The sequence below is a fragment of the Eurosta solidaginis genome, chromosome 3, assembly GCF_040869045.1.
Source record: "Eurosta solidaginis isolate ZX-2024a chromosome 3, ASM4086904v1, whole genome shotgun sequence".
In the NCBI taxonomy this organism is placed as follows: domain Eukaryota; kingdom Metazoa; phylum Arthropoda; class Insecta; order Diptera; family Tephritidae; genus Eurosta; species Eurosta solidaginis.
In genome coordinates, this window is record NC_090321.1 from 159,104,297 (window position 1) to 159,125,923 (window position 21,627).

The following is a 21,627-nucleotide window of genomic DNA, read 5'->3' on the forward strand; positions in this document are numbered from 1 at the left end:
TGGGCATCCCTGCGGACATCTGATTGATGAGCCAACACCGCCCATGGGCTTAAGGATTCATCTCCGTAAGCATTATGAGGAAATATGGCACCTGAGAACACAGCCGTATGAAGCTAAAAAACAGAAGCAGATCCTCAGTGAACTCCACAAACAGACGTCGGACCTATATGCCGAGAATAGCCCGGTGAATCCTGCACTCAAAGAACAAGACTTAAAACTAGCAGAAGAGGAACGCGCTCTCCCTAAGGAAACTCAATTTCGGTCTGATACTGTACTCAACTTCGATCTGATACTGCAACAGGTTAAACTCTTACCTATCCAGAATCAACTCCGACATACAAAGCATATGTCCTGCTTGTAATGTGTTCCACATGACACCAACCATCTCTTTAACTGTATTGTGGAACCAACGCCTCTAACACCCTCTCATTATGGTCCACCCCTGTTGAAACAGCAAGTTTCCTTGGTCTCCCGTTAGAGGATATTGATCACAATTCGTAATCGGTCGCACCTATTGGATGGGGCGAAGCACTGCTGCAACAACAACATTAAAACAAACCAATTTTTTTATTTGTTTACATATTCCTTTTTTATTATGTATTTTTATTTTGAAATCTTACAGAGTTCGCTTTATGCGGATAGAATACGAATTCTATTTAAATTATTTAAGTAGCGATACGAAAAATATCAGACCATAACAATGTTGTGGTTTGGTAAATTTGTATTATGCCAGTATAATTAGGCCGCATACAATATTGTTAATAATTTCTTTGTTGTTCGCACATTTTGCCACAAATGAAGTTTTACATAAAATACGCAAATTCCTTCTTGCAATTTTGGTAGTCCTTACAACTAATACATTAAGCTTTTTAACTATTTGGTATAGAGCCATTTTTCATAAATTGGTCAAAAAGTTCAGGTTGTCATGCCCGCCCTATGTCCCACTTGGATATAAATTACTTAACTTTTATTAGAACTAATAACGAAATATGTTTATAATTTATTATGAGTAAATTTCGGGTCTTGGAACTAGGGCAATATTGCCCAAAGTAAAACTGATTTATTCATGTAGCTCGCTGTCCGAAAACGTAACATTTCGGATTGCAAATAGTTGAAAAAACAAAAGAGACTTCTTTTTAAAAATTATACACAAACGTATTAAAAAATGTGAATTAACATTGTAGCTCATCACTCATTTGGACAAGTCCAACATCCAAAACGTTGTGGTTATAAATCCAAGTGGAACTTTTTTGTTAATTGTTAAAATTTAAACAAATTACTGGTGAATATTCATAAAAAGGAATTGGAAGGTTTTATATGTGGTACAATGGAGTTTCTTTGCTTATATTTTGTCTTTCAATTTGTATATCAAATCAAGTGGAAAATATTTAAAATTTAAGGAGCTGTAATGTAAGTCTTAAATGTAATATTCTTGCGTATATATTCTGTTGTCAAACACTGGACAGACATTCCCATATTGGCGACACAAATTAAAAGTTTCGCCTTCCATTGTTCTCGTGCACACTGAAAAAAAAATATATAATATAAATTAGTATGGTATTTATGTATTATAAGGTGCTTTCATAGTTAAAACCGGAAATATTAACATTTTTCGATCATTTATTACATACTAGCTATTAACCGCAGCGTTGCTGCTGCTGACAAAGTAGATCTACGCTTCTTATCCCTAACATCATTTTTATACCTTTCTGTTGTTGCTGTATTAACGATAAACACACTCCCCAAAGGTTTTGGGGAATGTTATCGATGTTGATTACCCTTTGCCGGATACAGATGTGGTACGTTCCGGTAACAAAGCACCATAAGGTACTAGCCCGACCATCACGGGAACGATTAACATGACCACATTCAACCTTCTAGGCCATCCCGCCCCATCCCTAGTAGTTCCAGAGTCTCGTCTGCTAAATATGTGTAGGATAAATTCATATTTGCAACAGGATTCCCCTTGCGTAGGTGAGGTTTAAAATTGGGTTGCGGAAGCTTTGAAGCTATAAAGCTTTGTATTGCGCCCATCGACTCCTTGAATCCCTTTATACCTTTCTTTGTTCTTCTACATTTACCCGCTTCATTCTTCTCTGCTGCCTTGTAAGTTTGTGTGTTCCTTTCACAAAATATTTTCCTTTCAATGAGAAAAGGATGAGAAAAGGGCCACAATTACCTACAACTTCAGCCATTTTGAAGAACGCTAGCTGATCTAGTTTAATAGATAGAATTTAAGAGTGCGACATGAGGGTAAAATTTTTTCCAGAAAATAAAGTTTCAGCAGGGAAGTTGCTGTAAGAGGCGTAGGCTCCACATTACAATTGAAAATATGGTTGGTGTCATGTGGGGACACATCGTGTGCAGGACATATGAAGGGCTCAGAACCAAAAGGATCTAAGTGACATTTTTTTTAAAATTGAGTTATACCCATATGTGTATATTTAATATAGTGTCTATTTGTTGATAATGCGATCAAAGTCATTTTGGACATTTTAGTGCCATATATTTGCCAGGCCAAAAACGTACTAAATTTTATTGCATTAATGATTGGAGCCAAACGGATCTAAGTGCGCTCCTCCAAGCAATAAAATTTAAGTGCTCGACCAAAAGAACATGTAGAATTTTTTCGAGTATGCAGTCTTGTAGCCCGTTTTAGTATAATAAAGTGCTAAACTTAAGTTCGTAGGAAGTCTCGCTGATTTTTGGCAATTTTTTTCTGGATCTAAGCGCACTTAGACCCTTTTGGCTCCAAAAATTGTTGCAATAAAATTTCGAACGTTCATTGCTCGGCCAAAATAACATTTAAAATTTTTTTGGAGTATGCAGTTTTGTAGCCCGTTTAATTTTAGTATAATAAAGTGCTAAACTTAAGTTCGTAGGAAGTCTCGGTGATTTTTGGCAATTTTTTTCTGCATCCAAACGCACTTAGACCCTCCTTTTGGGTCCAAAAATTGTTGCAATAAAATTTCGAACGTTGATTGCTCGGCCAAAATAACATTTAAAACTTTTTCGAGTATGCAGTTTTGTAGCCCGTTTAATTTTATTATAACAAAGTGCTAAACTTAAGTTCGTAGGAAGTCTCGCTGTTTTGAAAGAGGTGAAGAAGCCTCTCCCCTCTCTCGTCATTGCCGCAGACTTGGGTTCATAATAAAATAAGATGAAACTGACGTTTAGAAAGTCAGCTGTTATTACAACAAATTTTCATCTAATTCGTGGTATCAAATTTACATATTTTGTGTGTTTACGACATTTTTGCTCAAGTTAAAGTGATTGGAAATGAGTGAACTAAATAACATCATTTCCCGTAAGTACTTGAGTTATATTAATCACACAAAGCTAAAAATATTTAGTTATTTAATGAAAATGTTTGCTTATCGGTTTTCTAACTTACAATTTTATTTGCAAAACATTATAAAGACAAGTCCCTATTTGTATCCTTTTTTGTTTTAGTATGTGAAAGGTCTTCCTGATACCGTCACCCGTTTGATTTGTTTTAGTGATCAATGCGGAGGCCAGAACAAAAACAAAAATATTGCTAAATTGTTTATGTATTCCGTCCAATCTACTAAATTGGAAAAAATAGATCAAATTTTTTTGAAATTGGGCATTCATACATGGATTGTGACCGCTCTTTCGCCCGCATTGAAAAAGCTAAGTACTCCTTATCTGTTTTGTTCCAGAAGACTGGACAAGAGTTACTGACTTTGTTTCATTCGATTATCTAAACAGCATATTGATTGACCCAAAAAAGGATGCTGAAAAAGGGCCAATAAAGTGGCGTGAGATTGTACGGCTTCAATACAAGAAAGAGAACTTCTTTTATTTTTGCTATAGTTTGGTAAGAAATTTTGATGCTCCCGTGAACAAAAGCGAAAAATGCTCAGCGCTTAAAGTCGGAAGACCATCTTTCCTGCTAAACGAAGATGTGTTTAAGCCGTTACACCCAACTCCGTTGAAGATTCCATACCTAAAATAGGAAAACTTGACCCAGCTTCTTCCGTACATTTCACCTGTCCACCACGATTTTTATATGAATATTCCCCATGAGCCAAACATCAAAAATTCACAAAAAAAAAGTCAAGCTAAGAAGGAAGATGAAAATGCAGAACTTGATGAAGCCCACGGCACTCTTTTATCTGATTACGATAATTAGACACACGGTGATTCACAGCCCAAATCGTCCACCATGAAAAATGCAAATTTCAACAAGAACTACTTTTTTTGACTAGATAGAATGGTTTATAAATAAAATATTATGATAGTGATTAACGTTTTGCAAAATTACATGATTTTGTTGCTGAAAATCGCCACAAAAAAGTTTTGGTGTCCTGTAAAAAGGGTCGGCCTATAAAACCGATTTAAATTATCCTTTTTTATGTTCCTTTCCGGATTTGCTCTAATATCTATTTCAAGTATCGTAATTAAAGAAAAATGTTAAGATTTCTTGTATTAATAAGTCTTTAGGCATATCTGAGTTAAAAATAGCGAAATTTTTGCTGAACTGCAACTGTACGTTATATATTTTCTGTAAATACTTAATATAATATCACTATGCCTAATGTATGTCAAATTCGCGAAAATTTGCCGAATTTTCAACTTTTTTCTCAAGATTTTTAGAACTCCTTTGAGTAAGCAGTTTTAAAGGCAGTAAGTTAATCTTAGTTTTGTAAAAAATTTCCCTAATTTTTGGCAATTTTTTTCTTCCCCATAGGAATTTTTTAACGTAATTTTTTTTATATGGAAAAAAGTCCTTATCCTCGTAAGAAAAAAAAAAATTGCCAAAAATCAGCGATACTTCCTACGAACTAAGTTTAGCACTTTATTATACTAATATTAAACGGGCTACAAGACTGCGTACTCAAAAAAATACGACATGTTCTTTTGGCCGAGCAATCAACGTTCGAAATTTTATTGCAATAATTTTTGGAAATTTTTGCAATAATTTTTGGAAATTTACAGTTATTTTCCATCTGCAGTAAACATCCTTTGAATTAGTTGACTAACCTGCATTCACTTAGACAGGAATCATTTCAAACGCATTTACCCAGAATTTACAATGAGTAATTTACTTTAACCTTAATTATCTCAATTCAACGTCGATGTTACTTAGATCCTTTTGGTTCTAAGCCCTTCATATATTACGTGTCGGGGTTGATTTTGGACAAATAAGAGTTTAACCTGTTACAGTATCTGGAACGAAGTTGCGTCAGGGTGACTCGTGTCTCCCTAGGTAGTGTGCTTTCTTCTTCTGTAAGAGTAGGATATTGTTTATTAATAGCAGGGTTCAACGGGCGCGTACTGACAAAAGCGTTTACCGATTCTTTGTGGATTTTGCTTAAGGCCTCCTTATGCTTGTCTGGATCAAACGTCTGTGTTGACAGGTTCCGGATCTCGTCATAGTGCTTACAGAGATGTTCCCTTAACCCTTGCTAGGATGTCAAGGTCTGTGACAGTTTAGCATTTCGTTGTGCTCTTTGGTGTTGAGCTCTTTGTACTCAGATACAATTTCGGTGGCATGCGCCTTGAAGGTCATAGTATTATGGAGCATTACCCCTAAGATCTTTGGGTGACTGACGTCAGTAGCGTGACACCATCGACGTGAACGTTCAATATTTGCGTCATTACTTCTACGTCGTAAACAGAGGGGCCGGTGATAGTACCAGGAAGCACAAGGTGAAGAACACGAGAAAGACTGGGAATATAGTTATTTATTCTAGAAACTAATTCGTCATAAAGGGCCAGACCCTGTTGGCATCGTGCAGTCGTCCGTTTAGGAAATGATAGTAACTCTTTCTCGTGGGAAAGGTAGCTTTGATATGAAGAAATAAGACATAAGGAGGGATAGGATACCACCCTGTAACACCCCAGCAGGTTAGAATATACCGAAGGTGTGCCTGTCGTAAGAGGCGACTAAAATACCAAATTTATCAACCTCACCTACCCGTGACAAATCCTGTTTCTTTAACAGCCGAGGCTCTGGCGACCACAGGTTCTTAATGGATCTAGGGGGTGGGAGGGTGGTATGGCCTTGAAGGTTTCATGTGGTCATGTTAATCGTTCCCGAGATGGTTGGGCTAGTACCTTAGCAGAGCTTGTTATCAGAACGTACCGGATCTGCATCCGTCAAAGAACCATCAACATCGGTACCAATGTACCGAGATTCAAGGGATTATGTACCGCAAATGTTTCAGGTGTTGTCAGCGCAATTTATAGCATCTCAAACCCAATTTACAACTTCATCTACCCGTGGCGAATTCTGTTTCTTTAGCAGGCGAGGCTCTGGCGACAACAAGGGGTGGTGGCCTGGAAGATTCGACGTGGTCACATTTTATCGTTATAATCGCTCTTGTACCCTAATGGTGCTTTTTACCGCAACGTACCGAATCCGTATCCGGCAAAGGACTATCAACAACAATAACACTCCCAAAAGTTTTCGCGGAGTGTCTTTATCGCTACAACAACAATTACCAATGTACCATATTTCAATCGCGCTACATACTAATAACATTATTTTAATAGTTCACGGAAAAAGGGTTGTCCTATAAGAAAGTCATGAAAATAAGATACCTATACGCCAACTATCCAGCAAATTATGATTCGTTACTGATGAGATTCGAATGTTTTACAAAATATGGGGTATCAATTATTACATTTATTATGCCCATAACTTTCTTCCAAAGCAACATCAAAATTTTAGAAATAAGATTTTTAAATTAGAAGAAAATTTTTCTAAGCGGGGTCGCCCCTCGGCAGTGTTTGGCAAGCGCTCCGGGTGTATTTCTGCCATGAAAAGCTCTCAGTGAAAACTCATCTACCTTGCAGATGCCGTTCGGTGTCGGCATAAAACATGTAGGTCCCGTCCGGCCTATTTGTAGGGAAAATCAAGAGGAGCACGACGCAAATTGGAAGAGAAGTTCGGCCTTAGATCTCTTCGGAGGTTATCGCGCCTTACATTTATTTTTTTTTTTTTTTAACTTTCTTCCAAGTGCAAGCAGTAAGTAGACAAAATTTTATCACGAAACAATGAATATTTTGGCAGATTTTTAAATGCGTACATAAAAAAATTTATATAAGAGATATATCATCGCCGCCCTCAGAAAAATGGACGTGTTTTTTTTTTCTCAAAATCCTGGAAAATAAGTTTAATAGGAAAACATACCTTCTTACAATCTATGTAACGTCAATTATAAAAAATAGTAAACTTTTAAAGCTTAGTTTCCTAACATTTTTATTTTAGCACAGGGCGACCATATAAAAAATAAATAGTCGATATGTGTCAATATTCCCTGGTACATACATATTAAGGAGATTGTACAATCTTTTTTTAAATTATAATTTTATAATGTTAGAAGTTTAGTTATTAGTCACATATTTATGTATAATATATAATCGCAAACACTAAAGCCCACTGAAAACGAATTGCATTAGATAAGAATTAAATATAATGAACATATAAACAAATTTATGCATGTACGTATGTTGGAATGGAGGCATTAATACACTTCGTAAGAAGACAAGGGATTTATTGTTACTTGTTAAACAAAACAACAAAATCACTAGTCTTCCATACAAAATGTATCTCGACAGTTATTAGTTGAGCAACAAATTTAAATACGCAGGCGATCTAAAACGATTATTTCAAATATTTTTCATTTTATCGTAAAACACACATCCTATTATGTAACCAAAATCACCACCCACTTTAGTACACATGTATTTATGGTTGTTATTAATTAGTAAGTTCATTATAAAAATCAGTAGATTGATTAGTATTGAAATAAAATGTTTTTCGTTAATATGAGCTTGGGTATATGGGATGGTTAATTCGTGTGTATTAGGAATATATTCATACTTTTAAGATGGCGATACCAACCTCTGTTGTAAAAGATACTGGGCCATTTGGATTTGTTTGGGGTTGCCAGATATGGTTATAATACGGTCAGTTGATCCGGGCAATGGCTCATCGATGGTTATGTATGCACCAGATTCATTACGTATGCGTCGAATACGGCCGCCTCCTTTGCCTATTATAGCACCAGCCAACTGTAAATGCATAAAAACAGTGAAATTAAAAACGAAATTTTTTAAATGCCAGTGGTTTATTTTTTAATTGCATATCGGTAATTTAATGTTGACTGTTTATATATATCTATTTATTCGTGAAGGACAAGCCAAGAAGTGGTCGCCTGAGGAATCAGCAGACGGCCAGTTGGAAAAGGATATTCTATCCCGAATTAGGTAAACCCGATCCATGTCAACACGTGATGTTGCTTAAATAGTCGAAACCCAATATGTGCAAGGCACACGAATCGAACAGAGAAATTGTAAACATACAAAGAGAAAAAACCAAGTCAAAAACAGACGTCAAAAAGCATTTCCCTTGTACGTAAGCTCTATGAGACCAAAGTGGCAAACAAAAATTTGTGTGTGATTATGGTCGATCAAACGTATTTGAAAATGGACCTGAGAACGTTTCCAGGTACCCAGTTCTGTTGCTTGCAATCTGAAAAGGACATTCCTAATTCGGAAAAAGCCATCCAGATAAAAAAGTTTGGCAGAAGGGTTTAATGTGGTCATATAAATCGTTCCCGAGATGGTCGGACTAGTACCTTAATAGTGCTTGTTACCGGAAAGTACCCGATCTAAGGACTATCAACATCGATAACACTACCCAAAACCTTTGGGGAGTGTCTTTATCATTAGCAAAACAACAACAATAATGCAGAATTTACGTGAGTGTCTTCAAAAACGTCGTTTGGCAGTCCTACCCCGTCACAATGATCCAACAAATATGTATATTTTGGCCGGGCTTGGCTCTAGCACATTACGCACGTGTCACCCGAAAGTGGCTGTTGTTGTTGTTGTAGCGATAAGGACACTCCACGAGGGCGTTGGGGAGTGTTATCGATGTTGATGGTCCTTTGCTACAGGCATACCTACCGCGGGTATATTCTAGACCCCCTAACCCGCTGGGGGTCCCTAGTGGCACGAAGATAACAATGTGAATTATGTTAGGGAAAACTTAAATCCACTCGTGTCTGAGTTGCGGCCAATTTAGCGATATTGGGCTCTGATGAAAGCAAAACTTTTGAAAATAGGGAAACCAACAAAACCGTTGGCGAACTGTGTCGTCACTTCCATTTTCATCGAACGTTTCTAAATGCTGTGTCCATTTCGTATCTAAATTTCGTTTGGTTTTTTAGAATTGTTTAGTTCGTACAGGGACCCGGTCCAGTTTAGTGCGCATTCATATGTAGATAGTTAATTTACGTGTTTACAGATTATCCTTATTCTGACTTTTTACGTATTCAATTAAATTGATTGAAGACTGACTGAAATATGTATTGACTTACTTTGCTGATAGCAAATTTCTGCTTGCAAAAATTCGTCCAGCAGAAATTTGCAACTTCTCTCAAAATTAAATGTAATTTTTCTGAATTATTTATACATTCCAAATATTATTGAAGTTTCAACTCAGAAAAGCCACATAATAATTCTGTGCGTTCGCATATGCTGTGCGTAAATACACACTGAGCTGCTATTTAGATATGAATTTTACTTACATCTTTCGGAATGGTTACTTGCGTACTGTTTTTAGGATCATGGCCAGTGGGAAGATTTCCGGAATTACCAGCATTTGGCCCATTATTGGTGGGTCCTGGTCCGAAACCACCACCGCCGCCTCCCATACCTCCTCCCATACCGCCAGATCCCATACTGTTGTTATTATTTGGTCCACCAAAGCCACCGCCTTGATTCATGCCGCCTCCACCAAAACCACCGCCACCACCATTATTCATCTGATTTCCACCGAAACCGCCACCTAAGTTGCCACCAAAACCGCCGCCGCTACCTTGGTTGCCAAGACCACCACCGAGTCCACCACCAAAGCCAGCGTTGTTACCGAAATTTCCAGATGGCCCATTATTTCCACCGAATCCGCCGCCATTGCCGCCAAAATTACCGCCACCAAAACCTCCGCCACCAAAGTTGCCACCACCAAAACCACCACCACCTCCACCATTATTTCCGCCAAAGCCATCGTCGTTCGCCCATGGGTTTATAAAGGGATTTTCACGCCGACCACCACTGCGACTACGATCATTACGCCCTCCGCGATCGTTGCCAAAATTGCCACCACCACCGCCGCCACCACGTCCGCCACGCGATTGACGATTGTTGCCGCCACCGCCGCCACCACCACCACCGGAGCCATAGCCGCCATATTCATCGGCGTACATACGATCGAAATTGTTGGGGTCATAATTATGGACTGGTCCCTTAATAGGTGTCTGAAAATAATTTTACAAATATTAATTAAACATATGCAAACATTCCAGTACTGGCTTAATTAAACTTACTTCTCGTGTTAATGTGACCACTTCGCGTATAGCATCAATCACCTGGGATTGCTTGCCAATCATTTGCACAACCCGATCTGTACTTTGCGGAGCAACATTTGAGAAAACTTTCAAAATTCGGCAACCAATTTTCTGCAAAAAAATTTTTGAAATTAAAAATATATATATCAAATTATTCCTATTTATGATTAATTAAGTTTATACATATTCAGAATAATAATGTTATTTCTTATTTTAGTGAATCATTATCAGAGTTTAAGTATACAAAAATCTTGTGGGGATTCAATTCTTTGCAACAATTTTAACGTTTTCTTCTTAGTAATGGGGCAGAACCAAATGGTGAGCAAACATCTAGACACTCAAAGTAGATGTGTCAAGTGTTCTCGATATCTGATTGTTGAGTCTTTTTATCTGGGAAAGACTAACACTTAGGAGATTATAAAAAATGTACATATCAGCAGTAATATTTGCATTTTTCAGAACCACCACCTCTGGAGAAAGCAGTCTTAAAAAAATCACGATCCTCTTGGTATACATTACATATATTAGAATCAAACGATTCGCCATCCAGAAATTCAGGATGAGCCACGCGTTAGTTGGGACAAACATAATCTATATGCATATATGAATTCGTTTTGGAGAGTAAGATTTAGTGCGCATACCGGAAAATTTTTGTAAGTAGATACTTAAATGATTCGGGCTACCTACCACCTTTGGATTCATTATGTCAGCACGTTTAGCCACATAGTTTAAGATATCCTAAGAGACTTTACGCGAAAAAGACGGTACATGCAGCCATTTTTGTTTAGGTGGGACGGACAGCTCGTTGTTAGCGTTTGCCCCTATAAGTAAATGCTTCCCGAGCCTGGGTCGCTTAGTTTGAAGACTGCGTAATATTATTGTTAGCCCTCCCGGGGAATCACCAATAATCACCAATTCTGACACTGAGGCAAATTTTCAAATCGGGTATCAATTAGTGGAGGGACTGACACAGCAGCAGCAGCTTAGATGGAAGCGGCAGAACTGAACAGTCACTTTACATTTGCAGCCGCTCATCAGTCGCAGTTTTTAGCATGAATCCTATACCTAGATCAAAAACAGCAATCAACTCAAAAAATCGCAATGTTTAGAAAACGGTGTGCGATATATCAATTGAATAAGACGACGATACGCTATACAAAAACTGGAGTTTTAGTGCCCAGCGGAAAGTAGCTATTTCAATTTATAGATGACGGAAGACATCATTTCGGTTTAGTGACTGGCATTTTCGTTTTCTGGATGACGGAAACTAACACTCAAATAGTTTGTTGGTTTTATGCAAATTGTACAGCGGTACATATAAACAGCAAATATTAATTGATTTGCGATAATCAGTTAAGATTAATGATGTCTTCTGCACCATTTCAGAATGGATTTTGAATAGTCAGTTGGAATTTAGAATTGTAAATCGACATTATCTATTAATAATCTATTTTTGGATTTGATCTCATTCCTCCATATTTATTTTAAAGTTTAACAAATTTCCCGGAATGCTAAACAAAAATCATAAACGTATCTATCGTCAATTTATTGAATAAACCACTATCTCTGTGCGTATAAAAAGTACAAAAAAAAAACGCTATAACAAAGCTCTTAAAAGTTGAGTCATAGTCTTAGGAAATGAATCAGTTTATAAAAAAACATTCAAACATGCTTACACCAAAGGCAAGTCGGTAGTCACTGCACTTCATATGGTGGTAATAAACTTAGAGAAAGCCCAGGAGCTTTTTAAATGTCTCTAAACGGTCTTTACATTGAAGTAAATCCAGCCATAACACGATAGATCGGCTGCATGCTAAATTGCAGGAATATTACTTCACAATGGGGATTGCATGAGGACACGCAATTGGAGGACAGGACAGGGCACGTTGTTGTTGTAGCGATAAGGTTGCTCGCCGAAGGCTTTGGGGAGTGTTATCGATGTAATGGTGCTAGCCCGACCATTTCGGGAACGATTTATGTGGCCACATTAAACCTTCAGGCCATCCCCTCCCTCCCCACCTCCAAGTTCCATGAGGAGCTTGGGGTCGCCAGAGCCTCGTCTGTTAGTGAAACAGGATTCGCCGCAGATAGGTGAGGTTGACAATTGGGTTTGGAGAAGCCATATATTGCGCTGGTAACCTGAAGGGTTGTGCTACACAGCCCCTTGAATCTGGTATTTTAGTCGCCTCTTACGACGGGCATACCTACCGCGGGAATATTCTGACCCCCTAACCCGCTGGGCACGTCGCAGGGCGGAGTGTTATCACCTCTGCCGTGGACGCTGATCATCAACCAACTGCTCAGACGGTTCGATGACGGACTCTTCAAACTTACGGCCAAGGCAGATGACGTTGGAATTGTCATAATTGGAAAGTGCCTTCCAAAAATTAGCTCTTTTATGGATCGGACGCTGTTAATGTTTGATGGGTTTTATGGTAAATGAGGACAAAACGAAGTACCTGCTGTCATCGAGCAAAGAGTCAGCGCATACGCGCCTTGGCAACCACGCTACTGTTGGCATGACATAATTTCGAAATAGTAAAAGACTTCGTTTATTTGGGAACCAGCATAAACACCAGCAACAACATCAGCACTGAAATCCAGCGAAGAATCACTCTTGCCAATAAATGCTGCTTTGGACTAAGTAGGCAATTGAAAAGAAAGTCCTCTCTCGGCGAACGAAAATCATACTCTACAAGTCACTTATCGAACCCGTCCTGCTATATGGGGTAGAAGCATGGACCATGACAACAGCAGATGAAGCGACTTTGGGAGTGTTCGAGAGAAAAGTTCTTCGAAAGATTTATGGAGCTCTACGCGTTTGCGATGGCGAGTACCGAAGAAGATTTAATGATGAGCTGTACGAGCTATACGCAGACATCCACATAGTCCAGCGAATTAAAACGCAGCGGCTGCGCTGGCTGGGCCATGTTATACGAATGAAAGATGATGCTACGGTCAAGAAAGTGTTTCTATCGGAACCCGCCTATGGAAGCAGAAGTGGTGGGCGGCCCCCACTCCGTTGGAAGGACCAGGTGGAAAACGATTTAAACTCCCTTGGTGTGACCAATTGGCGCCCGTTGGCGGAGCGAAGGAGCGACTGGCGCGCCTTGGTGGACGGCCAGAACAGTTTAGACGGTTAAGCGCCAATAAAGTAAGCTAGGACGGTTGACCCGCAGTAGAAACCTTGCACAAAATATCTAGGAGTAATTCTAGACAAGTAAGTTATCGTGGAAGAGAGAGTGAAAAAGGCCTCGACGTCAATTATGCATGTAAAGGAATGTTGGGGTGTGTGTGGGGTTTATCGCACTCTCTCTCTCTCTCATTAGGTATTATGTCACACCAAAAAGAACCTACCTCAAAAAATGTATTGGGGTTTACATAGTATCAATGCTTAGCATTACGGAAGCCCTGAAAACATGCCCGACGGCTGCACTGTATGCCATTCTGCACAGCAAAGAACATAGCGTTAACAACTGCAACGAGGCTCAGTGCCTCGGGCAGCTTGAGCGGAGACCATACGACCATATAAGTATAGCGTGATCAATTAGAGTGTGAACAGTCTACCCGATTCCATATCTGCGCTTCGAAGAGGCTCTTAGAGCCACAATAGAGGTGGATGGTTAACGCGCAAGGGTGCCCAAATGGCGCACGAGGCGATACACGTGTACACCGATGGTTCCAAAATATTGGAAGGAAAAGGGTATACTGATCCGGAAATAAACAGATCCTACAAGCTGCACTGTAATTGCAATTAAGGCAATAATCTCGCATGGCACAGCATCTAAAAGTGTAAGCAATCCCTGGAAAGAATCGGGACAGGGAGAAGCATGCACATATATATATTGGCATAAGGGAATATATGGGAATGAAAAAGCGGATGAACTAGCTAAAAAGGGCGCATCCCTCGAATCTTTTTCCGTAGACGTCCCAATTAGATTTGGCGAGATTAAGAGAAGATTTAGAGGTGCATATGATCGACCAAGCGGGAAGGTGTGGATCCAAGCGCAGGGCCGCAAAGTGTCGGAGATCATGTGTATGTCTTAGAACCTTAGACTAACAAAGTTACTCCTATAATAAAAAAGTTAGGACTGTAGACTCATGATAGGTCCTAGAAAGCTTCTAGTGTTTGCCAAGAGGACGGAGTTATTTTATAACATAGGTCCTGGCTTTTCAGTTTGATCGTTAAGCAAACTTCTCGTAACACTACGGACCCATTCAGTCTATGTGAGTTCCCCATGGCCATCCAATTCAACCTAACCTAACGTATCAAACGTTAGAGATATTTACGGTTTTATCTACTTGAGGTGAAAATTAACATTCATTCATTCATTGTTGTAGAAACTAGACCCTACTAGAGATATACGGCGTCCGGCACGTTACTATATTTTCTACTCGTTTAAGACCATTTATGCCATTTATAGTTCATGTCGAAAATTGGTTGCATATGGTCGAAAGTGGCATCAACAGATGCGCATCACTGCCAGTTATAAGAAACTAATTACGAAAATTAGCTCTCTTTCTAACTGTTCAAAAGTTTTTTAAAAAAAAAAAACAGGCGCTTTCGATGTCAGCTTAACACGGACTTTTCATTACCCAATTAACCAAGTAATTACAACAAAGCACTAAAAAAAATTTATATATGTAATAAATTTATATGCTCACTTTGCATATTTTTTTTTTTAAATTAATAATGAACAATGAATTCAAATAAAATTACCCAAGGCGAACATGTTTTCAAATTGTCCTCAAGTTGTTAAAAAAAGCAAATTACCCAAAAAAAGGTGCCGATTTTTAAAAAAAATTTATATTGCTATTGGCTGAAGAAATAAGCGAAATCAGTGATGCAAAATCCTTAGTAAGTTCTAGGGCCATAAACACTCCTTTGAAATGATTCTTACCTCATACTTAAGTTGAGGATATTTACGTATGAGAAGGGTTTGAAAAATCACTTGTGATTACATTCAAACATCTGTTGTTTATTTGCCAAACTATACAATAGCGTCTGAATTAAATTTGAATTTCATACTTCATCCTTCAACACCCAAGTCTCCCGGTTTGACATTTCCTAAAGTTGGCGGCCCTATCCAACACTAGTCCCTTGGAGTGAATCACATTGATTATAGCCTATCAACCAAGTTTAAATATCACCTACACGTTACGGCTCCTTTTACAAATGTGAAAACGTGGGTACATATGTATGTATATTTACCAGGTGAGGCTTTGTCCTTCGCAAGAACACTCAAAAGCCTTCCCAAGACAGTCGCACTAATGACCGTGTGTGCTACTACCCGAACGTAGTGGACAGTCGAACTAGTCTGCAAACTGAAGCTACGCGGTCTTCCATAATGAGCTCTTATATCATAAAGCCGAAAACAGCAGATAACATCTTTCAACTTAAAATCGATCGACCTTCATGCTAAAATATCGTTTTGATTTAAGGAAGACTATTGAAATCAATTTTGTGAAGACAAACGTCTGCATACTTTGGTCTACATTTTAAAAATTTTATCCAGGGTCCTTGTAAAATTTTAATTATGTAAATGCGCCGAGGATTATACGCTTTTCACTAATGAGTTACGCAATGACATCCACTTAGACTGCTTATGATTTCTAGGGCGGCATCCTTGGCCGAATAGTCACTCCCTAACGTTTCAAGGTGTTTCTCTAGTGTAGCTCAGCAGCATAGCGCGACAAAGCATCCGTTAGAAAGTCTTCGGAGCTACACCTAACACCTAGAGCTTCTGGGAAAGTGACGTCAACGAAGGTACATTGAGTTCGAAGTCGCAGTCCTATAACTTCTGTGCTGGCATATGGTGTGATGGTTAGGAGGCGTGGTAGCGACTGGTGGTCAGGATTGCTACTGTTCGCACATCGGGAATTGTAGCTCTTAAGGTTCCAAGGAGCTACTCCTGAAAAATTTTGAACGATCTGCGAGATTTTGAGGCAAAACCCCGGATCTTTCCAAAATGGCCAAAACGTTGATTTCCTTAAATACATATAAACAAAACCTTTCCTAAATATTATTTTTTTAAATAGAAAAATCAAGCGTTTTGAATTAAGACACCGGCGTACGCCGCCTCCGCCGCCGCTGTCGATAAAGTGATCGGCGTAAACCTCTACACCCTACACAAAAAAAATTTACATGTTTTTTTTCGTTAAAAGTTTAGTCGAGGTCAAAAATTCTGATGTGACATGTACGATGCAGAGGAGCTCGAACAAAATGAGCAACAAGGTAGAGGAGATGTCACCAGGGTGCCCTGTTGAGCATAGTTGAACAGTTTATATTTGGTTTGCTTACGTCGTATTTACGAGAGTGAGGATCGCTATAAGTTACAAAACGGACCAACTGAAGATCATCTTTAATTCGAATGGGCATCGAAAGCAAAATAAAGCAGATATTATTCTATTGAGTTTTTTGCCATCAGTTGGTCACAGAGAAAATAACCAATTGCGATGTGTGCATCAAAACAAAAGGGTGCCAAATCCAAGAGAAGTTGAGAGATTAAGTTGTACAATTCAGCTGCACCATTTGAGAATATCCCAATGGTTATAGCGGCCCCATTTGGGTAGAAAAGTACGGTGCACAAATGAATTTCAATCAGTAACAATAACTTAAATAACTTTTATACATAATATATTAAAATGAGAAACAAGGTAAGGACACTTGGAAAACAGAACATTTCCATCTTATTTATCTCGATAAGTGAAATAGCGATTTCATGTGAATATTTATCTTTAAATAAAAAAATGGCAGTTAATCATTGAAAAACTACTTGGAAGTAAGGTGCGTTTTGCAGGATCCGACTCGGCCTACTCAATTTTGAACTTAAAAAAGCAAAAATGTTGATCAAAAATTGCTATAAAAGGCTTAAAAAAGCTCAGAAGTGAAAGTGATTTTTTCAAGTTTGTAGTTGATTTGAAAAATCTAAAATTTCAACGCGGGCGTACTTAACAAAAATTAATTTTGGATGTTTAGAAGAAAAGGACTTTTTAAGTCAATCTCAGAGCATAGAAATGTTACTCAAATGAATACAACTGAAGAACTCGATGACATGTATTGACCACTGAGCGGCTCATATATGTATGTACTAAGTAGATATTTTCCACCGGTGAGCTATTTTATAAAACCCCATTAATTAAACAAACCTTTCGTTGCCATTATTATAAGCTTTTTTTGTTCGCTTTGTGTTAATTAAAATAATGTATATACTATGTTTACTCGTTCTTGCGAATCATTTAAAATGTAAAAACACTTTCACGTTAATATGCATGTGTAGATGAAATGCATTGGAAAATAATTCGTTACAAGCAGATATACAGAAAGGTTCGGACGATGATACGTGTTTATCAAAATGCCGACGAAAGATGTTGCCACGACCAATCGTAATAAAGAACTAGTTGGACTGAATTTATAAATTCCATAATGCTGTGTCAGCAACATTAACAATGGGTAAAACTAAATGTTGGCTCTTAATAATAACGCGCACGCAACTCATAAGGGAGAAAATAAAAACAAAGAAATTACCAAACCAGTACCGAAGGACGGGAAGAATCCGTCGCATGATAAACAAACACACGTATACATAGTCCTGTCTATACATATCTATGTACATATATCAACATACGTTCGTTGGCTCACAAACCATATACTACCAATACCACATACTACATATGCACTTTCTTGCAATAGCAATACCTGCGAGCAAAAAAATATCAACAAAACTGGTTTGAAAATTGTATCAGTTGTTTTTTAACATCTTAAAAATTTCAAACTTTTTGTAGACTTTTAGAAAATTTTTTGACAATGCAGTTTTTTATTTCAAATTATTTTAGTCTGACAGTTGGAAATCTTTGAACATTTTCCATTATTTTTGTGAATTTTTTACCAAAGCAATTTTCGCATTTTTGTTTCTTCCTCTCCAAGCAGACATTTTTTTGTATATTTTATTTTTATTGTATAAATTTATTTTATTGTTGTCTTTCTTCCTTTTTTGTTTTGCTTAATTTTATTTAGTTATTTTGTAAAAGGTCAAATAAAAGTAAATTTTCGCTCTTTTTCCGTAACCAAAATTGGGACATAAATTACAGGTTCCTCATATTATTTACATTAGCTAACCTTAGGAGCAATATACATGCAAATCTATGGCTTCTCGGCATAACCGAAAGACACTTTTTTCGAAATTGAGTTAATGCGCGATGTTAGTATTTCCAGAGAATATCAATATCGATATTTCTGAACCAAACAACTGTATTTTCTCGGCATAGCTGAACAACTCAGCGTTTTCCGGCATATATATTTTTTTTTTTTGTTTTTTCAATATTTCAACTTTTGCAACGCAAACAATTGGCAATTCACATACATAGGTGTCGTTTCCATGTATAATTTTTAGATTTCAGTTGTTTTCATTAGTTTCCAATATAAAATTTGATTAGTACATACCACATACGGCGAATAGGATACTTGTGAATTGCCGAAATGATATTAGCCGTGTTTTTTTTTTACATCTATATACTTTTACGCTTAAACTTTATATAGACTGCTAAGCGTCAAGCTTTAAATACACCTCTGAAATTGCTGCGCATAAAATTTGTACTACTAAATTTAAATATGCATTATACTCAGATGTAACTGAAATATGTGTCTGTTTCACCTCTACACTAATTCTATGTTTCACCTCTAAAAATAGTGTGTATCCACTATTCATCGCAACAGACTCAGCTTTATGTTATACATTATGACCACGAGAGGTTTGTGTCTCCGATTTTAGGTACACCCTGTTCTGTAGCTAGTTATTTAACCACTGCCGCTAGATGGGTCTCCTAAGCATTATCTAAGCGAGGATACGCGTTTTTTTAGCCGCAAACGTAAACGTTTACGCGTGTAAAAAAACACGGCTAATAAACAATTTGGTAATGTTAAAATATGGTGGGAATGTTTGCGAAGTCAGGAATGTACAATTACGAAGTAATATAAATGTAAGCCAACATGAATTCCTGTGCTGCAGAAATAGTTGGGCATCGTGCACTTAAGGTTTCCACAGTAGCGCAAGCTTGTCTTCGGGAGGTAAGATCGTTCCTGAGAACTTGTACATCATACCAAGGTTTGTCCATATTTGTGACACTTTCCTAAACATTCGTAGCGTTTTTGCCCTTACAACAACAACAACAATAAAAACAATATTAACATGTCTTTACTGAATGTACTGAGCCATTTCATGTTATTTTGTTTTTAAGATTGGATTAAATAAAAGATAAAATTTATTAAGATATATTTTCTTTTTTAACATATTTATAGATAGAGCAAATCCCTCATGGACTATACGAGGATTAATGTCTTAAGTACTCTTTCGTACGTATTCCAAGGATACTCCGAAATAAATCGAGAGACCGAATCGTAACACACGTTCACGGGTAGAATGCGATACGAAAGAAAATTACGTAATACGTCAGTCGTTACGAGAGCAAACAAATAACGATTTATATTGAATTAATTGCTCTTCTAAGGACCAAAAGTGCGTTGGAACATATTTTAGTCATAATAGATACAAAAAGTCCACTTGGTTGTAAAAATACCGAGAAATAATCTATTCATCGATTACATTAAATTTGTCGTTCATTACATCATCATGCCGAATACGAAACAAGTAGTTCAATCACGTATCTTATAATCCGAAAACCATGGCCCGTATTACGTATTACGATCAGTGACTGAAAACCATTTTCACTCAAACGGTAACTATATACAACTGTTACCCTATTTATGAAAATTATATAATAAGTTATGGATTCAACGAGTACTATTTGTCACTAGTACACATACGCATTAATCTGATCCACCATTTCGGAGCTATTTGGATTTAAAAAATGCGTTTCGACCACGGATCGTAAAACGTAATATGAGCCTATGTTTTTACGTGACGAGTTATACGACCATAGCAGTACGTGGTCCTGTCTTAGGTAAATTGATCCAACATTAACTCCGTTGATCATACATGCTGTATGGTGTACTCGATTTTTAGAGGGACCCATTCGCTAAAATTTTGTGCATTGTGTCCATTTCTGTATACAGATACATATAATTGGCACAGATACTTATAAATTTTGAGATGGATTCTCTGTTCTCTATGATGATTTCATGCATGCATCAGGATGAAAAGGACACAGTTTGGTAATATATTTATTTATTTAGTTGTATTCTCGGTTGCCACACCATGTTTTCATTGGGGACCAAAATTCATCAAAAAAAGGTCCAAATCTTAAAGAAATGGACCAAAATTTTGTATTCTTTAATTGGTTTACAAACAATTCGGCAATTCACAGAAGTGTCAAATTCCTTGTAAAATCTTTAATTTCAGGTTGTGGTAAAGTACAATGTTACACACATGTTCATTTTAATAAAAAGCCTTATATAAATGTATGTTTTAACGAAAAACTCATGTCACAATCTAATCTAGTTCAGTGTTATTTACATAAAACACTAAATTTCTCCAGAGCTCGGTGGTATCAATTTTATAATAAAACAAGTAAGAAAGTCTTACATACCCAGCTGTACACTTGAAATGCTGTTGTTGTTTGTTTTATGTGCTTAATAGTGTGAAAGAGTATATATTTGTCAAGAGGCGTCACTCGATACTTTTGTTGTTGCCAAAACAAATTACTCGATGTTTTCTCAAGGTAGTCGTTGGTTTTTTTTGTCAGATGTATTTATAAAAACGCCTTCTATACATTTTCGTGTGGTATTTGTGTTTATTTTATTGATTGTATTAAATTAATTAATTAATTCTCTTTCCAAAAATCGTAATTATGCAAAGTCACTTTACCGCATAAATATATAGTATTCAATTAAAAAAAACTAAACAAAACTTCCTTGAGAATCACATTCGATATGACAGGGTTGCTTTGGCAACAACAAAGTATCGAGTGACGCCTCTTAACAAATATATACTCTTTGATAGTGTTACAAGGCTGCGCAACAATACATATACTTATGGTTCTATTCTGAACTAATTTTTCTTCGAGTTTGGGCTGCCGAAACATAGAAAATTGCTTAGTCATAAAAGGGGCGGTGCCACCATTTTTTAAAATTTGAAGTTTTTCCTATTTATTGCAAAGATATAGCTTATTTTATTCGTCCACGACACTTAAAAATCTTTTATATAAAAGTGGGCGTGGTCCTTAACCGATTTCGTTAATTTTTCTTCAAAGCATTCCTTATAGTACAGGCAACCGCCGAATTTTG

At 37.3% G+C, this 21,627-nt stretch overlaps 1 protein-coding gene across 4 annotated transcripts in view; it reads right to left on the reverse strand.

Annotated features, from left to right (window-relative positions):
• Nucleotides 1-562: 562 nt before the first annotated feature.
• Nucleotides 563-21,627, reverse strand: part of HnRNP-K (Heterogeneous nuclear ribonucleoprotein K) — a 157,499-nt gene continuing 136,434 nt past the window's right edge. For all 4 annotated transcript variants that reach the window (XM_067773506.1, XM_067773507.1, XM_067773508.1 and 1 more), the window contains 4 exons: nt 10,365-10,496; nt 9,567-10,295; nt 7,877-8,046; nt 563-1,524 (listed from right to left, as the gene is read on the reverse strand). In XM_067773506.1, the coding sequence (XP_067629607.1) occupies nt 1,491-1,524; nt 7,877-8,046; nt 9,567-10,295; nt 10,365-10,496 (1,065 nt within the window). In that variant the 3' untranslated portion in view covers nt 563-1,490. The remainder of the gene's footprint in view (nt 1,525-7,876; nt 8,047-9,566; nt 10,296-10,364; nt 10,497-21,627) is intronic.